Source organism: Nansenia antarctica (assembly GCF_963989245.1).
Source record: "Nansenia antarctica genome assembly, chromosome: 15".
Taxonomy (NCBI): Eukaryota; Metazoa; Chordata; class Actinopteri; order Argentiniformes; family Microstomatidae; genus Nansenia; species Nansenia antarctica.
The window spans coordinates 3313487-3331592 of record NC_137685.1 but is presented as its reverse complement, the minus strand read 5'-3'; the positions used below and the strand labels follow the sequence as shown (position 1 = coordinate 3331592).

General features: G+C 49.0%; 1 protein-coding gene across 1 annotated transcript in view; it reads right to left on the bottom strand.

Moving 5' to 3' along the window:
* Positions 1 to 3282: 3282 nt before the first annotated feature.
* atxn7 (ataxin 7) overlaps positions 3283 to 18106 on the bottom strand; it is a gene marked incomplete at its 5' end in the record, with an annotated part of 33107 nt that continues 18283 nt past the window's right edge. Inside the window, 7 exons of the mRNA XM_080546171.1 lie at positions 3283 to 3840; positions 4928 to 6206; positions 6956 to 7077; positions 7499 to 7697; positions 8951 to 9216; positions 9847 to 9929; positions 10315 to 10613. Coding sequence (XP_080402297.1) covers positions 3823 to 3840; positions 4928 to 6206; positions 6956 to 7077; positions 7499 to 7697; positions 8951 to 9216; positions 9847 to 9929; positions 10315 to 10613 — 2266 coding nt within the window. The 3' untranslated portion in view covers positions 3283 to 3822. The remainder of the gene's footprint in view (positions 3841 to 4927; positions 6207 to 6955; positions 7078 to 7498; positions 7698 to 8950; positions 9217 to 9846; positions 9930 to 10314; positions 10614 to 18106) is intronic.

The following is an 18106-nucleotide window of genomic DNA, read 5'->3' as shown; positions in this document are numbered from 1 at the left end:
GAGAAGAAAGAGACAAGTGTTGTTGTTTTTTGTATAAATAGCTGTATAAATTATTTTTTTTATTTACAGAAACCTGTTACAAAACAAATAGACTATACAATCTTTTTCTTTAAATATTAAGTAAATCTAAACCTACCATGTTTGTTCATGAATGACATAGCAGCCAATACACAAAAGTCCAGCTGAATCAAATGATTTTTGATAATGTATACAAAAAAAAAACTACACGCTTTTACATAGAGGAGTTATGTACTGTGAATCTTTTTTTCCTCCCAGAAGCGAGTTGTATTCGGTCTCACTTTTTCACATTCCAAGTCTATGATGCTTGATTAAAAACATCTTTGCAACATTTCCATCACATGGAAACAAGGTCAGAGTTGTCAGTGGAGTTGAGGGTAAACAAAAACACAATAGGCTAGGTGCACGATCTCCACTACTTCCTGAAAGGCACCTTGCATGAACAGCTGTGCACTGTGTGTTCCAACAGTTTACCGCACAGCCAATCGATTAATCAATTAAACCAATAGAGTGAGACAGGATATGTTCATGCAAGGTGCCTTTCAGGAAGTAGTGGAGATCGTGCACCTAGCCTGTAGAACCTGTTAAAAACGTAATCGTAGCCGACCAAGGCAGCTTCAGCAACACCCAGGGTCTGCCACAACAAAATCTCATCTGGAAAACTTTGATAAATCAAAATTAAAAAACAAACAAGGTTTAACACTAAGTGTTCTCATACCAGCTAGCTGACAAGCTATCGGGTTCTACCACATTTAGGGTTCATAGGCAGATTTTAAAAGCGAGCTTCTAAAACACTTTGAACATTCAAGTAAAACAAAACAAAACAAAACAAACGTCCTCAAACAGTCAGTGTGAAACAAATTCAGGCACTTTCTTATTTCATTATTTTTCCTAAAAAGCTGCAAACTAAAAACGTCATTAAAAAGCTGTGTTTTTTCGAATTAACAATGTTTGGCAACAATGATGCAAGCAGTTGCACTGTTTGAAGTGTCCATCTTCCTTGCCTTAATGATTGCTTAAGTCCCTTCAGCCTTTTAAAAGAAAAAGAAAAAAAGTGAAGAAAAATGAAATGTTATAAGGTCTTCATCTACTAAGTGTATGATTATTGAATCTGTGAAAATCGCTTAGACGACAGGGCACAGCTTCAAGCCTGCAGGACATATTTAGAATCACAGGCTATTTGGGGTCGCATAAAATGATCATTCTGTTTAGTTGATTCTACGGAAGAGTATTAGGGCCACCAACACGAGTTATTTATTTATTTTCCGAAAGGGGGGGGGGGGGGTTATATTCGTTTAAAGTCAGAATTTCTGAGATTAAAGTCAGAATTTCTGAGAAAAAAGTCAGAACTTCTGAGATAAAAAAGTCAGAATTTCTGAGTTAAAAAGTCAGAAATTCTGACTTTAATCTCAGAAATTCTGACTTTAATCTCAGAAATTCTGACTTTAATCTCAGAAATTCTGACTTTTTATCTCAGAAATTCTGACTTTTTATCATAGAAAATCTGACTTTATCTCAGAAATTCTGACTTTTTATCTCAGAAATTCTGACTTTTTATCTCAGAATATAACCCCCCCCCTTTTGGGAAAAAAACAACTTGTGTTGGTGGCCCTAATACTCTTCCGTATGATTCAGAGGCATTTTAAAATAAAAAATGGTAGAAGCACAAGTGAGACCTTGAAGAGTGGAGATAAGGTATCCTCTGTCAGACAGACACATGCTACAGTGGCAACACTTCACTTTTTTTTTTTTACTTTACAGGACCCCAGTATAGATTCATGAGATGCGTCGACCTCTAAGTTCTAGGCGTATTGCATTATAGACTTGGCAGTGAACCACTTCAAATAATTCTTAAAGTTCTTCTTAAACTTCTCATTTTACTGAATAAATAATAAGGATCTCAATTGTACCAAAAAATTGTTGTGTGTACGAAATGCCTGTGCAAAAATACATATTTCAATATGTACAATTCGTTAACAAAATATGTATTCTGAAATAGGGATACTTCAATATTTGTTCTATAGATACATACAAGAAAAAAGGTAAAGTAGGATACAAAAAACACCCTCCCTCGCTACGCTCGCTGCCTGACATCAGTGGAGTCTTTTTACGAAATCGACAATAGTAGTTACCGAAAGTTGTAACTTCCTCTGTGAAGCCATCTCCATGAATCTCACACCAAAAACCAACAACCACCTGCTTCCAAAGAGCAACATCATCTCAGAGAACTGGGAGGGAAGGAAGTATTGCCAGTTTTAAGACTCCATGCTTGACAAAAAAGGGACATGTCAAGGACACACAAGAGAGAGCTATGTCTGGGGTGTCCCTGTCATGACAAAACCGCTTGACTCACAAAAACACTGTATTGTGAAGAGAGAACTCTCGGAGAACCAGAATGGGAATCCTAAAGCAGGGATAGTGGTTTACATAGACCGGTGTTCCACACTCTGAGCCACACGGCTAGCGAGCGTCACCAGACAATGTAGTGTAGCTACTTCTCTACGCTAACGTACCACGAGGGTTGGCACCCAGGCTAGTGGTTACAGACTAACGGTGGGAGCAACCGATTGGCTGCCTTTGGCTAGCTTTGGGGGCAGTTTAAGCATGACTCGGCCTAAACGTCCTAAAGCAAGTAGTGGGTGGGTGGGGGTATGTGTGTTAGTGCTGTTCACAGTTAGGGGTAGGTCTATTGTGGCTGTCCGTTTGCGAGATGAAAATGAAAACGTGTCGTCAAGACAAGTCAATCCCTCTTTCACAAAAGATTCAATCACATGGTCTCGCATCAGGCGTCCTTTTTCACATATGCATGCATACACAACTGACTGTTTTTCTCCCCATCCGTCTCGACAAAGACTTTTTGTAGTTTTTTGATTCAGTGAAAAAGGTTCTAAGAAACATAAAAAAGTAACACTTGCATAATCGGTTGGGGTCACCTAGAGAACTCCAATAAGAGAATTGACTGAATTGCTCGTCTCGTCTCCGGCTACTGCACGTAACCCTCGGGTTTACGTACTCACACACGTCGCAATGATTGATACAAACAAAAACAAGAAATGGAAAAAAAACAACAACAACGTGATTGAGTTTTTTTTAAGTGTTTTGCAACTGACAGTTTGTCCTCCTGCTGCCCTCTCCTTCCAAGGCTTCTTAAGTTCAGGCGTTGGGGGTGTAAGGTTTGAAGATCCAGTACAGTAGTCCAGCAGAATCTGACTGACACACACACAGTCACACACACACACACACACACACAGTCACACAGTCTCTCTCTCACTCACACACGCGCACACACACACACACACACACACACACACACACACACGGTGAGATCGGTGTGTTGGCTCTCCAGTCACTGTCAAGTCACTCCAAGTGGCTCTGCGTCATGACAACGGTTGCTATGGCGCTTGTACCAGCCCTCCAGTATCTCTTTAGCCTTTCACCTCAGAACTTGAACGTTGTTCAGAAGGGCATAGGCGGCTCCTCTCCTCCTCCTCAAAGGAAGACCTCACACAACACTACAACACTGAGGGGGGGGTCGGGGTCGCCAGCTTACGCCTAGCAGTTTTTCCAAAAACGAATTTTGGCGCCCCCTACATGGCTTTGGGAGGAATAGAAGTTCCACGACTACGACGACGATGACGTCACTGGGCTGTCCAGATCGTCTCTCCACCCTGAGGATCGTGGGAAGCTGAGAGTAACGCATGTTTCAGAAGGCCTCGTGCAGTCCGGGGCAGCTGGCGGGCTGGCTGCCCCCTCCTCATCTCATCTCCACCCCGCGGTTCCACACGGAGAAGCCAGCCTCCGCTGTCAGGGCCGGGCCTTGGGCTGGGGGGGGGGGACCAGAGAGGAGGGGACAGAGTTAGATCAGTCAGGGTTCAATCACATTACCTTGTTTTGCTTGCAGAAATAGGATTGCTGGTTTTTAGACTTTAAGGCTTTTTAAGACCAGCGCGGGAACCCTGCTAATAAATCAAATCCAACATGGACCCCTCTCTCAGCGATATCGCCACGTTAGTTGATGATAGACGTTTTCATAAATTATTTCACACAGAACAGACAGACACAGTCCACCAGAAACATTTCCAGTCAGTAGAACAGTGGCAGGATTACGTGATGTTTGCCAAGATCTATGCATCTTGAATTATACTCTTGTATTACAAATGTAAAAAAGAATGTCTCTTAAAACTTAATTTAGATCAATATTTTGAGTATGCAGGAACATCGGCCTTGTACTTATAAACTCCAATCCAGATTCTAATCTAATCACTGCCCCAACATTTCCTGAAATGTAACAGAATTTATTTATCAGACATTATTTATTTTTCACCTGTGTTGTAAATTTGTTCTTGCCATATTTATTTGCTCTTGTTTTAATGCTTCAAACGTAAAGCACTTTGAGCTGTATTTTATTTATCAAAGGTGCTATTCAGATACAGTTTATTATTATTATTATTATTATTAATATTCATTCATTGGAATTTCCAGGGGGGTGTTCCATCAACGTCACTAAAGGAAAATCCAGACTTATTTCGATAAATATCTAATAAGATTGATCAAAAATAAGCCTGGATTTTCCTTTAGCAACATTGCTGGAAGACCCCCCAGGAGTGTCTGTGTGGGTCTGTGTGGGTCTGTGTGGGTCTGTGTGGGTCTGTGTGGAACTGTGTGGGACTGTGTGGGACTGTGTGGGACTGTGTGGGACTGTGTGGGTCTGTGTGGGTCTGTGTGGGTCTGTGTGGGTCTGTGTGGGTCTGTGTGGGTCTGTGTGGGTCTGTGTGGGTCTGTGTGTGTCTGTGTGGGTCTGTGTGGGACTGTGTGGGACTGTGTGGGACTGTGTGGGACTGTGTGGGTCTGTGTGGGTCTGTGTGGGTCTGTGTGGGTCTGTGTGGGTCTGTCTGGCGCTCTGGCCCACCTGGTGGATGAGGGAGTTGTTGGGAAGCCCTGGGGCTCCCTGGATTGTGCGTCCGTGTTTCCCGTGGATGTTGTTGATGGCTGGAGACTTGGCCACTTTGGGCCTGCCTGGGCCGACACCTCCACCTCCCCCTAACCCCCCCACACCCCCTCCTCCTCCTCCTCCTCCACTGTTGATGGTGGCGGGGGATCCCTTGCGTTTCTTCCCCTCCAGGCGCCCGTCCGTGTGGGCGTGACTACCGTAGCCCCCGACGGAGGCGGTTGTGGTGTTGGTGTGGTGGTGGTCGGAGGAGGAGGTGGTGGTGGTCTGGTGGTGGTGGACGAAGGGTCCCAGGGAGAGGGTGGAGTCGATGCTGTTCATCACCACGCTCATCCTCTTGATGGACTCCGCCGGGCTGCCCGAGGGGGGGCCCCTGGCCGCCGAGGACCCCGACGACACCGCCCCCGCCCCCGAGGGCTCCGCAACCTTCAGGCTGAGGGAGTTGGTCCGGGCGTTGGGACCGGGGCCGCAGTTCAGCCCCACGCTGTGGACCCCCACGCTGTGGGACGAGGACGAGGAAGAGGAGGAGGAGGAAGGGGCCAACGAGGGGTGGTGGTAGGCGCTCCCTGAGCTCCCGCTGTTGACGTTGGCGTTGGCGCAGTTCTTCTTGAAGGAGGAGGTGATGGCGGAAGAGGAGGAGGAGGTGGCGTTGGAGGATGCCGACGACGACTCGGCGGAGGAGTAGGAGGCGTGAGATGAGCTGAGGAGGGAACTGTTCTTCCTCTTCTTCCCCGAGCTGGGGCTAGTGATACCGCTGCTGCTGTTGCTGTTGTTCGCCCCGCCGCTGTTCCCCCCGCTGGTTGAGTTGGATATGGCGGCCGTGGAGGAGGGCGACTCCCTGGGTCTGAAGGAGGACTTGTTGCTGGATCGGGACTTGAGCGCTCGGCCCGAGGCCAGGGAGGGGGCCGAGGAGGAGGAGGAGGAGAGGTGGGCTGAAGGCATCTGCGGCGACGAAGACACTTGCCGGGCCTGCTGCGATGCGCTGTAGGCCGGGTGCTCTGCCGTGCCCTGGGGGGAGGCGCGGGCGTTTAAGGTCGTCCCGTACGAGAGCCCGCCGGACTTGCCGTCGTAGGACTGGGTGTAGGGGGGCGGTGGGGGGGCGGCGGGGGGACCCAGGAAGCCCGAGGAGGGGGTGTTCCCGTGGGACGAGGAGGAGGACAGAGAGTTTGTGCTTGTCCTGTGGGGGGGCGCAGAGGTGGAGGAGGAGGAGGAGGAGTTCTCCAAGGCCAAAGGGATTTTCCTACAAACAGGACAGGGGGGTTACAAGCATAATAATCAGATATTCCATCATGACCAGTGAGCAAGGCCATGAGACATATCGTGACGTTAGAATTATACGGTTCTATCTCCTTTGTCAAAAATTGTGTTTTTTTACATAATCTGATCCATTAGGTGTTTATTAATGCCTGTGTGGTGTTATTTTTAAAATGTTGAAATGTTTTAGTTAGTAATTAATAAAATACAAAGGTTCCATCTCACGAAACATAATGGAATGTAAATCTTCTGACGCTCAATATCTCTGAACTGCCCTAAACGGAGATAGAACCTTATCATTCTAAGCTCACGACATGGCAAGGCAAGTTTATTTGTATAGCACAAGACGTTGATAGAAGTGTTTGTGTTTAATCATAACTGCTGCAAAACATGAAGGTTTTTAGCTTAGATTTAAATATATTTAGGGTTTGATTTCTTCAGGGAGTTTGTTCCAGGAGCATGTGGCAGCGTGTTTTGTTTCCACTCTTGGAATGATTAGCTGATTAGTCTCAGCTGACCTTAGGGACCTTGCGGGAATATCGGGTGGGAGGAGATCTGATTATGCGTTTTGGTCCAAGGCCATTTTGTGATTTGTATACAATTAGGAGTACTTTGAATTAAATTCTCTGAGAGACTGGTAGACCAGTATCGGGATCTCAGGATTGGTGTAATGTGTTTAAACATAAGACAGCAGTAGCCAAATCTTAACAGAATTGTTCTGGACCAACGACTTACTTCCACATCTGAGCGTTGACGTGCTTGTCCATCATGGCGGTGAGCGCACATCGCATTCGGTCCCACCGCCGGTCAAACGAGTAGCAGCTTCTCCCAAACAGCCGACTTCCAAAGGTGCAGTACTGAGCAGAGAGAGAGAGTGGAGGAGAGGCGAGAGTGAGAGACAGCGAGAGAGAGAGAGGGCTATAACGCCTGACGGATTAGGAGTTAGACGCAACGTTGCCAACTGCAGGGTAGTCTATATGTTACGGTACATGTGGGAATACGGTACATGTGGGAAAACTAGGGTTAGGGTTAGGTGCTAGGGTGACTTGGTACATGCTGGCATGTCTAACCTTACCCCTAACCTTAACCCTACCCGTAACCCTACCCCTAACCCTAACCCTCTAGCACCTAACCCTAACCCTCGTTTTCCCACATGTACCGTATACCCACATGTACCACAACATATACACATAGAAAACGACGCCAGTTTATTTTCTTTAGGGCCGACCTAATCTGACCCTGATTATCAACGAACAGTGAACAACAGTGTGAACTTACAGCTGCTGGCCGAGGGTGATAACCTGAATAGTGACAGTCCAGTTTGTCAGCGCCCTCCTCCCGCTCCTCGTTCTCCCCCTCGTCGCTGGAGGGCCGGGAGGTCCCGTCGGGGGCGAGCGTGGAGTGTTGGGGCGACTCGGGGACCAGCAAGGGGTCCCCCGGGGTACCCCCACCTCCGTGAGAGATACTGCTGTTTAGTCTGAGAGGAGAGGGCGGAGAGTTAGGGACACATAACACTGGGATTCAGTAGGAAAAGACAAACTGGTGCACCAGTGGCGGCTGGTGATAAAAATGTTGGGTGGGGCACAGGTTATGGGGGCATGCTCCCGGGGAAGAATATCAACTTTAAAATCTGGATTTACAGTCGATTTTAGCATGAGAATATATATATATATATAACTTAATTATTTTTATATATAACTAATTAAAGGGCAAACTAAAAACACAACAAAAATATAATGCACAACAACTGACAAATCAACTGGAATAGTCTTTGTTAGCAGAGTAGACCTAATGTTAACAGAATGGACTTATACCCTTTGTCTATCTGTGCAGCGGTAAGGTGAATAATTCTAGCAGTACTGTCCAGACAGTTGTCTTGTTTAGCCATTCAACTAGGCATTATTTATTCAATGGAGAAAGACATGGAACACAATGCAATTGTGATAATAAATGTGTTCTTTGTGACTTACATTGCAGTGAGTGCATACATTTCTCAGTATATATGGTCCCAGCGGGAATCAAACCCACGACCTTAGCGTTGTTAATGCCATCCTTAACAGGCAGTTGCCTGACGAGGCAGTTCCTCCCACGCTGACAGTAAACTACCCCCCTGGCGCAGAACTACACCCCTGACATAGCGCGAACTGCTAAACCGTTAAAAGAACGACACCGATTGTGTTCAGTGAAACGTTTTATTCGCCCAGTCAAGACCATCGGCCTCGCTAAGCAGGGCTGGTGTTCAATCTCCTCAGTTTAAAACAGTACGCTTTTAAATCCTCATATAAATGAGCAGGCTGCCCCCCCCCATGCTTTACTAACTGAGCCACAGAGGTATATCGTGAGTTTAGAATGATAAGGTTCTATCTCTGTTTAGAATGATAAGGTTCTATCTCTGTTTAGAATGATAAGGTTCTATCTCCGTTTAGGGCAGTTCAGAGATATTGAGCGTCAAAGTTTTTACATTCCATTATGTTTTGTGAGATGGAACCTTTGTATTTTATTAATTACTAACTAAAAAATGTCAACATTTAAAAAATAACACCACACAGGCATTAATAAACACCTAATGGATCAGATTATGTAAAAAACTAAATTTTGACCAAAAATGGAGATAGAACCTTATAATTCTAACGTCACGATACGTCTAAGAGTCCACACGTCTCAGTCACTCCCTACTTTGTTATAGGATGTTGAAAACTAAAGAGCGGCTTTTTCTTCGACTTGACTCACCGTGGAAGACCCGGATTGTGAGGTTTGGGTTTGCCCGGCGCCAGAGGCTTGGCGGGGGAGTCAGCGGCACCGTTGCCCACCTGGTGGGGGTCGTGGGGGCCGCCGAGCCGGGAGGGGGAGGGGTGGGGGTCCCTGAGAGGGGGGGTCTGCTGGGGGTGGGGGTGCTGCAGCTCCCGTTCCCTGGTTTTGCTCTTGTGCTCGGCCAGCAGCGTGTCGAAACGCTTCCTCCGGCCCAACACCGCCCGCCGCTGGCTTAAGGAATGTGTCTGGAGGAGAGATAGAGAGAGAGAGAGGAGTAGAGAGAGAAAGAGAGGAGTAGAGAGAGAAAGAGAGAGGAAGAGAGAGGAAGCAGAGAGGAAGGAGAGAGGAAGGAGAGAGGAAGGGTCAATTCAGGGTTCCCACACCTTCTGAAACATCAATTTCAAGGACTTTCAAGACTCAATTCCCTCAAATTCAAGGACCCAACACGGCATAGTTTGAGACAGATCTAGATGAGAATTTATATAATAGGAACTATCCGCTCACAGACAACAATTAAAAATAGAGGCTTGAATGTGTGAACACTAGATGGTCTCTTGCCTTCTCTACCACATTATTAGGCAGACATTCTACACTGTGTTCAGACGGACCGAGAGATAATAGAACAGCTGCAGTGACACTGAAACCTGTGTAGGCCGAGTTTTTTCCCCACAGAGAAAATTTATCAGGAACCGAGAAGGGAATCGATGAACAATCGGACCCATATGCAGAATCGATTATGTCATCGGTATCGATAACATCTTATCAATTCCCATCCCTAGTCAATGGTTATGGTGTCATATATAACTGTCCTCTTTTGTCAACAACAGACAGTAAAACACAGCAGGAAGCTCTCTGGAGAGGGGGAGGCTGGGTACCTTGCATGTTAGAGATCTTGTGCATGGTTTCCGTGCTGTCATGTCCAAAACTCCACAGTGGATATCTGGGTTGAACTCCCGTTCTGTGGAGACAAGAAGCCCTCAGTTAGGAGCATGTTTACATCAAGTCACATCTCCATAAAACATGCCACACTCATAACTCGTGAGCTTAGAATGATAAGGTTCTATCTCCGTTTAGGGCAGTTCAGAGATATTGAGCGTCAAAGTTTTTACATTCCATTATGTTCTGTGAGATGGAACCTTTGTATTTAATTAATTACTAACAAAAAAATATACCACACAGGCATTAATAAACACCTAATGGATCAGATTATGTTAAAAACTAAATTTCTACCAAAAATGGAGATAGAACCTTATAATTCTAAAAACGTCACAAACTGAGGTTATAAATAACAAACTGTCAAGGTGAAAAACAAACCGTCACGCTGAGTCGGACCCTGTACTCACCTGACAGTCTCTTGTAGAGGTGGCGTCTGCTACTGGCGCTGTTGTTGTTGTCCTGCTGCTTCTTGTCCAGGGCCGAGAGGGAGAGGGAGAGGTGGCCCTTGCCGTTGGGGATCTGGCCCGGGGACAGCAGGGGAGCCTTTGGTATGGAGGTGCAGTTAAGGCCTGCCTTCAGGGGAGAGGAGGAGGAGGAGGAGGAGGAGCTCACAGTGGTGCTGGAGGAAGAGGGAGGAGCCTGGATCAGCTTGGCCGACGCGTCCACCTTGAGATGCAGTTTCTCCACTTTGACCGCGGGGATCAGCCTGGGGGAGAGAGAGGAATGGTAAATGGACTGCACTTATATAGCGCCTTTTTTGCTGCTCCAAAGCGCTTTACAACGGCCTCTCGTTCACCCATTCACACACCCATTCACACTAGGGCCGTCCCAAACGACTATTTTTCTAACGATTAATCTAGCTGTGGGAAGTGCAACAAAGAGACGACAGACGTAGGTTGGAGTCGAGGATGTTTACTTCACTCACTTCTGCTACATGCTAACATACACTCTCCGTGACAACCACAATAACTTCACCCGGAACCGGAAACCCTTGCCCCTTTAACCCCCACTCTTAAAGGTACAAACCCTTCTTGGTGAATGTCTCTTAATGTGAATCACCACACAGGCCCCCCCAGAATTCACCAACCCAGAAGGTACAAAAAACCAAGATAACCATTAAAAGTCCAACTGAACAGGCAATCCATGAACAGTACTACAGTTAACGTGGCGGGGGGCGGATCAAGCGGCCGAAACGGCTGCGCTTTGCAGGAGGGGGATTAAGGGTGAGAACTGGAACTGGAGCTGGAACTGGAACTGGAACTGGAACTGGAGCTGGGACAGAGGTTGGGGTAGGGACAGAGGTTGGGGTAGGGACAGAGGTTGGGGTAGGGGGCCGCCCCCGCCGCGGGGGTAGGGCCAACTGAACTGGCTCGTCAATGTTCAAGTGAGCAGGCTTGAGACGGTCTATAGCGACCCGCTCTGACCTGCCCCCCATGTCCACCACAAAGTGCTTAGCGCCCGCCTCCAGGACACGGAAGGGCCCGTCGTAGGGGGGCCGCAGTGGAGCCCGATGGCTGTCGTGTCTGATGAAAACGTACTTAGCCAATGGCAGGTCCCTGGGGACGTAGGACTGGGGGAGGCAGTGACGTGATGTCGGAATGGGGACGAGGTCATTCACAATGCCCCGGAACACAGTTCTATGAGAGGCGGCCGACCAGGGAGCTGCAGCCTCTGGAAGAAACTCCCCAGGAACCCGCAGTGGCTGGCCATACACCAGCTCGGCGGACGAGGCCTGGAGATCCTCTTTGGGGGCAGAGCGAAGACCGAGCATGACCCACGGGAGGCGGTCCACCCAGCCACTGTCCATCAGGCTGGCCCGAAGAGCGGCCTTCATGTCCCGATGGAACCGCTCACAAAGTCCATTGCCCTGCGGGTGGTACGCCGTAGTGCGGTGGATCTTCACCCCCAGGTGCTCAGCAACCGTAGTCCAGAGCTCCGAGGTGAACTGGGGGCCCCTGTCGCTCGTGATGTCACCTGGTGTGCCAAAGCGGGCCACCCAGCACCCAATGAACGCCCGGGCCACCTCCGCTGCCGTAGTAGAGGCCAGGGGAACAGCTTCTGGCCACCTGGTGGTCCGGTCCACCATGGTGAGGAGGTAGGTATATCCGTGAGACGGGGGCAGGGGGCCTACCAGGTCCACATGCACGTGGTCAAAACGCCTCTCTGGCACCACAAACGGTGCCAAAGGGGCTTTGGTATGGCGGTGCACCTTAGCGCGCTGACATGCCACACACGAGCCAGCCCAGGTTCTAACGTCCCTCCGGAGGCCAGGCCAAACAAACTTAATCCCCACCAATTTAGCCGAGGCTTTCACCCCCGGGTGGGAAAGGCCGTGGATGGTGTTGAAAACCCTGCGCCGCCAGGCAGCCGGCACCATAGGACGTGGTTGGCCGGTGGAGACGTCGCAGAGGAGAGTGGCTTTGGCCGCGTCGAACACCACGTCCTCCAGCTGCAGTGCAGTAGGAGCGACCCGGTAGGCCTGAATGTCAGAGTCTGCGGCTTGGTCCGCCGCCATGGCGGCATAGTCGAGTCCTAAGTGCACAGACCCGACGACCGCCCGTGAGAGGCAGTCGGCGACGAAGTTGTCCTTGCCCGCCAAGTGCTGGATGTCCGTGGTGAACTCGGAGATCGCCGAGAGCTGACGCTGCTGACGCCCAGACCATGGCTCCGAGGTCTTGGCCATGGAGAATGTCAGTGGCTTGTGGTCCACGAAGGCGGTGAACTGGCGGCCCTCTAACAGGAATCTAAAGTGCCTGGTGGCCAGGAAAAGACCCAGCAGTTCCCTGTCAAAGGTGCTGTACTTGCGCTCGTTGTCGCGGAGCTGTTTGCTGAAGAAGGCCAGCGGCTGCCAAGCCCCGTTCACCCACTGCTCGCACACCGCCCCCACTGCATAGTCAGAGGCGTCCGTCGTGAGGGCGACCGGGGCTGTGGGAGACGGGTGCGCCAGTAGAGCAGCGTTAGCCAGCGCGTTCTTAGCAGCCCCGAAAGCCTTGTCCATCTCCGGGGACCAGTCCAACACGTCCTTGGGCCCTTTTCCCCGCAGGGTCTCGTACAAGGGACGCATGAGGTGGGCGGCATGGGGAATAAAACGGTTGTAAAAATTCACCATGCCCAGGAACTCTTGTAGAGACTGTATCGTGCGGGGACGGGGGAAACTGGTGATGGCCTCCACTCTGGCGGGAAGAGGGGCGGCTCCCTGCGGAGCGACATGGTGTCCGAGGAAGGTGATGGATGACTGCCCGAACTGGCACTTGGCTGGGTTTACAATGAGGCCGTGGGCCCTGAGCCGCTCAAACAACTGCCGGAGATGTGTCATGTGCTCCTCCATGGACGCGCTGGCCACCAGAATGTCATCCAGGTAAACAAACATGAATGGCATGTCTCGGAGCACAGAGTCCATCAGGCGCTGAAACGTCTGCGCCGCCCCTTTGAGGCCAAAAGGCATTCGCAGAAACTCGAAAAGTCCAAAGGGTGTGATGACAGCCGTCTTTGGCACATCCTGCGGATGGACCGGCACCTGGTGGTACCCGCGCACCAGGTCCACCTTGGAAAAAATGACGGCCCCCGCCAGGTGGGCAGAGAAGTCCTGTATGTGTGGAACGGGGTACCGGTCGGGGGTTGTGGCGTTATTCAGGCGACGGAAATCGCCGCAGGGGCGCCAACCCCCGTCGGCCTTAGTCACCATATGTAGGGGGGAAGCCCACGGGCTCTTTGAGCGGCGCACGATGCCGAGTCGCTCCATGGTCGAAAACTCCCCTCTGGCGATTGCAAGCTTGGCCGCGTCGAGGCGTCGGGCCCGGGCATAGACTGGGGGGCCCACGGTGGTGATATGGTGCTCTACGCCGTGCTTAGCCACCTCCGCTGAGAACGTGGGTGTAGTGAGGTCAGGGAAACCGGCGAGCAGGCGTTGATATGGATCCCCGGTGGCCAGCGTGTTTGCCAGGCAAAGCGCTCCCGCCCCCCCCAGCGTACAGGGGTACGAAGCAAAAGAGAGGGCATCGATCAGGCGACAGTTCTTAATATCCACCAGCAGGTTAAAAGCACAGAGGAAGTCCGCGCCCAGAAGTGGCGTGGATACAGCAGCCATAACAAAGTCCCAGCCGAAACGGCGCCCGCCAAAACACACTTCCACATACCTGATGCCAAATGTTCGTATGGGTGTGCCATTAGCGGCGTCCATCTGGGGGCCGTGTCCGCCGGCCATGGTGTCCACTGCCTGCGCTGGCAGGATGCTGCGTTGAGCGCCTGAGTCGACCAGCAACCGCCGGCCAGATAAGGAGTCGGCGACGAACAACAGCTTGCAGTCACGGCCGGCGCCCATAGCCGCTAATGAGCGCCGGCCCTGGCGTTTCCCTGTACCCTGAAACTGCATGGCTTGCGACACTGCTTGGCCTTGGACCCAAACCTTGCATGGTAGTAACAGAGCCCGTCGTCGGCTTGGCGGCGGGCCGTCACCGCGGCCGCGGTGTCTGTATAGTCCTCCAGGGGTGGAGGTGGGGTCAAGTGGTCTGGGTGGGGCAGCAGCGCATGGATAAACTGCTGCCGGTTAGCGAGGTACACCCTGTCGGCCTCCGCAGCCAGAGAACGATAATCCTTGGTGGAGGAGAGGGGGGAACTGGCCAGTGCTGTGCGCACAGGCGCCGGGAGCTGCCGCAGGAAAATGTGTGTAAACAAGAACGAGGGATCAGCTGATCCCAGCACCGACAACATTCTCTCCATCAACTCCGACGGTTTGCCGTCGCCGAGGCCATTGAGTGACAGCAGGCGGTCTGCTTTCTCTAATTCTGACAGCTCATAAAGTTTCAGCAGGAATGTCTTCAATGCACCGTACATGCCGACAGCCGGTGGATCCTCCAACAGCATCATCGCGCGCGCCGTTGTCGAAGCATCTAACGCAGACACCACATGGAAATATTTAGTCCCATCCTGCGTTATCCCTCTCAGCCGGAATTGGGCTTCTATGTGGTGACACCACGCCCGTGGGTTCTGCTGCCAAAAGTCGGGCAGCTTGACGGTTGCTGCGTATATGTTAGCATAGTCCGGTGCGGGCAACGCGGCGGCGTTTCCGGGGTTCTGGACAGACATCTCGTTCGCTTTCGTCAGGGTCACCAATGTGGGAAGTGCAACAAAGAGACGACAGACGTAGGTTGGAGTCGAGGATGTTTACTTCACTCACTTCTGCTACATGCTAACATACACTCTCCGTGACAACCACAATAACTTCACCCGGAACCGGAAACCCTTGCCCCTTTAACCCCCACTCTTAAAGGTACAAACCCTTCTTGGTGAATGTCTCTTAATGTGAATCACCACATAGCGATTATTTTTCGGTTAGTCGATTAGTCTACCGACTAATTTAACGGTTCGTCTACCCATTATTTTTTTGCTGTTCGATTAATGTATCACTTAATTTTCCCCAAATAAATGTCACATTTCAGTATTTTATTCAATTATTCTTGTACAAATATATAAATTAGGCTTCTGCACTGCAGGGCAATATTCCACAACAAAAAATATCCTCTCTTTCTTACAGTCCAACATAAAATATAATATTGTAGCCCAGCTACTAAAGTGAGCTATGAGCATTTCAATAAATAAGTCCATTTAATAAATAAGCATCATTTCATGGTTATGTACACGGTTATTAACATGGTTATAAGTTTATAATGTGTACTTGTTTACAAGCTCTAATGTGAGTTCGCTCATTGGTTATACTACGTGATATGAATGTCATTCATTCATTTCTTTATTTCATTGGTCCATCGGGAAGAGCTAGCCAACTGTAATGTATGCTGAGATAGAGGGGCAGGATTTTGTACTAATAACGATAGGTTGCACTAAGTAACGTGTCAGAATGATTGAGGACATCGTCGAGTGAAGTAAGACCTGTATGCTGTGTGTATAACAATTCGGGAATCAACGAACAGTTATTCTTTTGGATGTTGGTGCACATTGAAGCTACCAGAGGTAAATACATATGTCTGGTGTTTGTTTATAAGCTACATCTACTCGTTGTAGTATGTTATATTTGACTGTAGAGCTAATCGCGGCAAGCGGTTAGCTTAGCATAATTACGTTAGCATGTTGCTAGCATTTGCTGAGTGATCAATTGTTTCTAGCTATATCAAAACAAAATAGCTATTGGATTTTGTAGCTCAGTGTATTCTGTTAATTCAGAATTGGAAGTCGAGAGACCAAGCAAAAGGAAAGCTCTCCGGTGGACAAGGAGACCGTTTCCAATCGCCTGGGGTAACTCGAGACCGTCCAGTGAATCTTGCGTCAGTGTCCTTCAATCATTCTCCTGCGCTCGTGGGAGAGCGCTGGACCCCATCCCCCTCATCTCTGCCTCTTTTTTCGGATCTTTCAAACCCCTAGTTTACCTACGAGTTCCCCACGGGGTTACGTGAGTACTGAACCACGCACATGCTTTTATTTAGGCTCGTGTAAACGAGTGAAGTGGCCATATCTGTTTCAAGGCCCCCCGCTCACAAGCAACGTCAGCTGCAACGGTAACACTAGTTAATGGACTGAGTTACAGAGTGCGTGTGTGTGTGAGTGTGGGCCCACCTTTTTATTTTACTTAACGATATATTGTACAATTGTGAATCCTTTTCACAGTTTATTGGAAACATTACATTTATTTCCTTGAAAGGAATTGGAATAGGCTTTGAGCCTATATTTTGTTATGTGATATTGTGATATTGTCTGTTGACATTGTATTGTGAATATTGTCTATTGACTTTGTATAACATTATAATTGACTACCAACACTTTAAATTTAGCATTTAGTAAATAAATATATACAGTATATCTCAAAAGTGAGTACACCCCATAGTGAACATGTCCTAATTGTGCCCAATGATGTTGTTTTCCCGCCCTGGTGTCATGTGTTCGTTAGTGTTACAAGGATTCAGGTGTAAATGATAAGCAGGGCTGTTAAATTTGGTGTTTTGGGCACAATTCTCTCTGAATGCTGGACAACATGGCACCTCATGGCAAGGAACTCTCTGAGCGGCTGAAAAAAAGGATTATTGCGCTTCACAAAGATGGCCTTGGCTATAAGAAGATTGCCAACACCCTGAAAATGAGTTGCAGCACAGTGGCTAAGATCATACAGCGGTTTTCCAGGACAGGTTCCACTCGGAACAGGCCTCGCCAGGGTCGACCAAAGAAGTTGAGTCCACGTGCTCAGCGTCATATCCAGAGGTTGGTTTCCAAAAATAGATGTGCAAGTGCTTCCAGCATTGCTGCAGAGGTTGCAGAAGTGGGATGTCAGCCTGTCAGTGCCCAGACCATACGCCGCACACTGCATCAAATCGGTTTGTATAGTCGTCGCCCCAGACAGAAGCCTCTTCTGAAACCGATGCATAAGAAAGCCCGCAAACAGTTTGCTGAAGACAATGAATCCAAGAACATGAGTTACTGGAACCATGTCCTGTGGTCTGATGAGACCAAAATAAACCTGTTTGGGTCAGATGGTGTCCGGCATGTGTGGCGGCACCCTGGTGAGGAGTACCAAGACAAATGTGTTTTGCCTACAGTCAAGCAATGGTGGCAGGATCATGGTCTGGGGCTGCATGAGTGCTGCCGGCACTGGGGAGCTGCATTTCATTGAGGGACACATGAATTCCAATATATACGGTACTGTGACATCCTGCAGCAGAGCATGATCCCCTCTCTTCAGAAACTGGGCCGTAGGGCTGTTTTCCAACATGATAATGACCCTAAACACACCTCCAAGATGACAACGGCCTTGCTGAAGAAGCTGAAGGTTAAGGTGATGGACTGGCCAAGTATGTCTCCAGACCTAAATCCAATTGAGCACATGTGGGGCATCCTCAAGAGGCAGGTGGAGGAGTGCAAGGTGTCCAACATCCGTGGGCTCTGTGATGTCGTCATGGAGGAGTGGAAGATTCCAGAAGCAACCTGTGCAGCTCTGGTGAATTCCATGCCCAGGAGGGTTAAAGCAGTGCTAGATAACAATGGTGGTCACACAAAATATTGACACTTTGGGCACAATTTAGACATGTTCACTATGGGGTGTACTCACTTTTGTTGCCAGCTGTTTAGACATTAACAGTTGTGTACTGAGTAATTTTCAATGGACAATAAATCTATACTGTTATTCAAACAGCACACTGACTACTTTAAGTTATATCAAAGTTTCATTAAGATAGTGTTATCCCCTGAAAGGATATG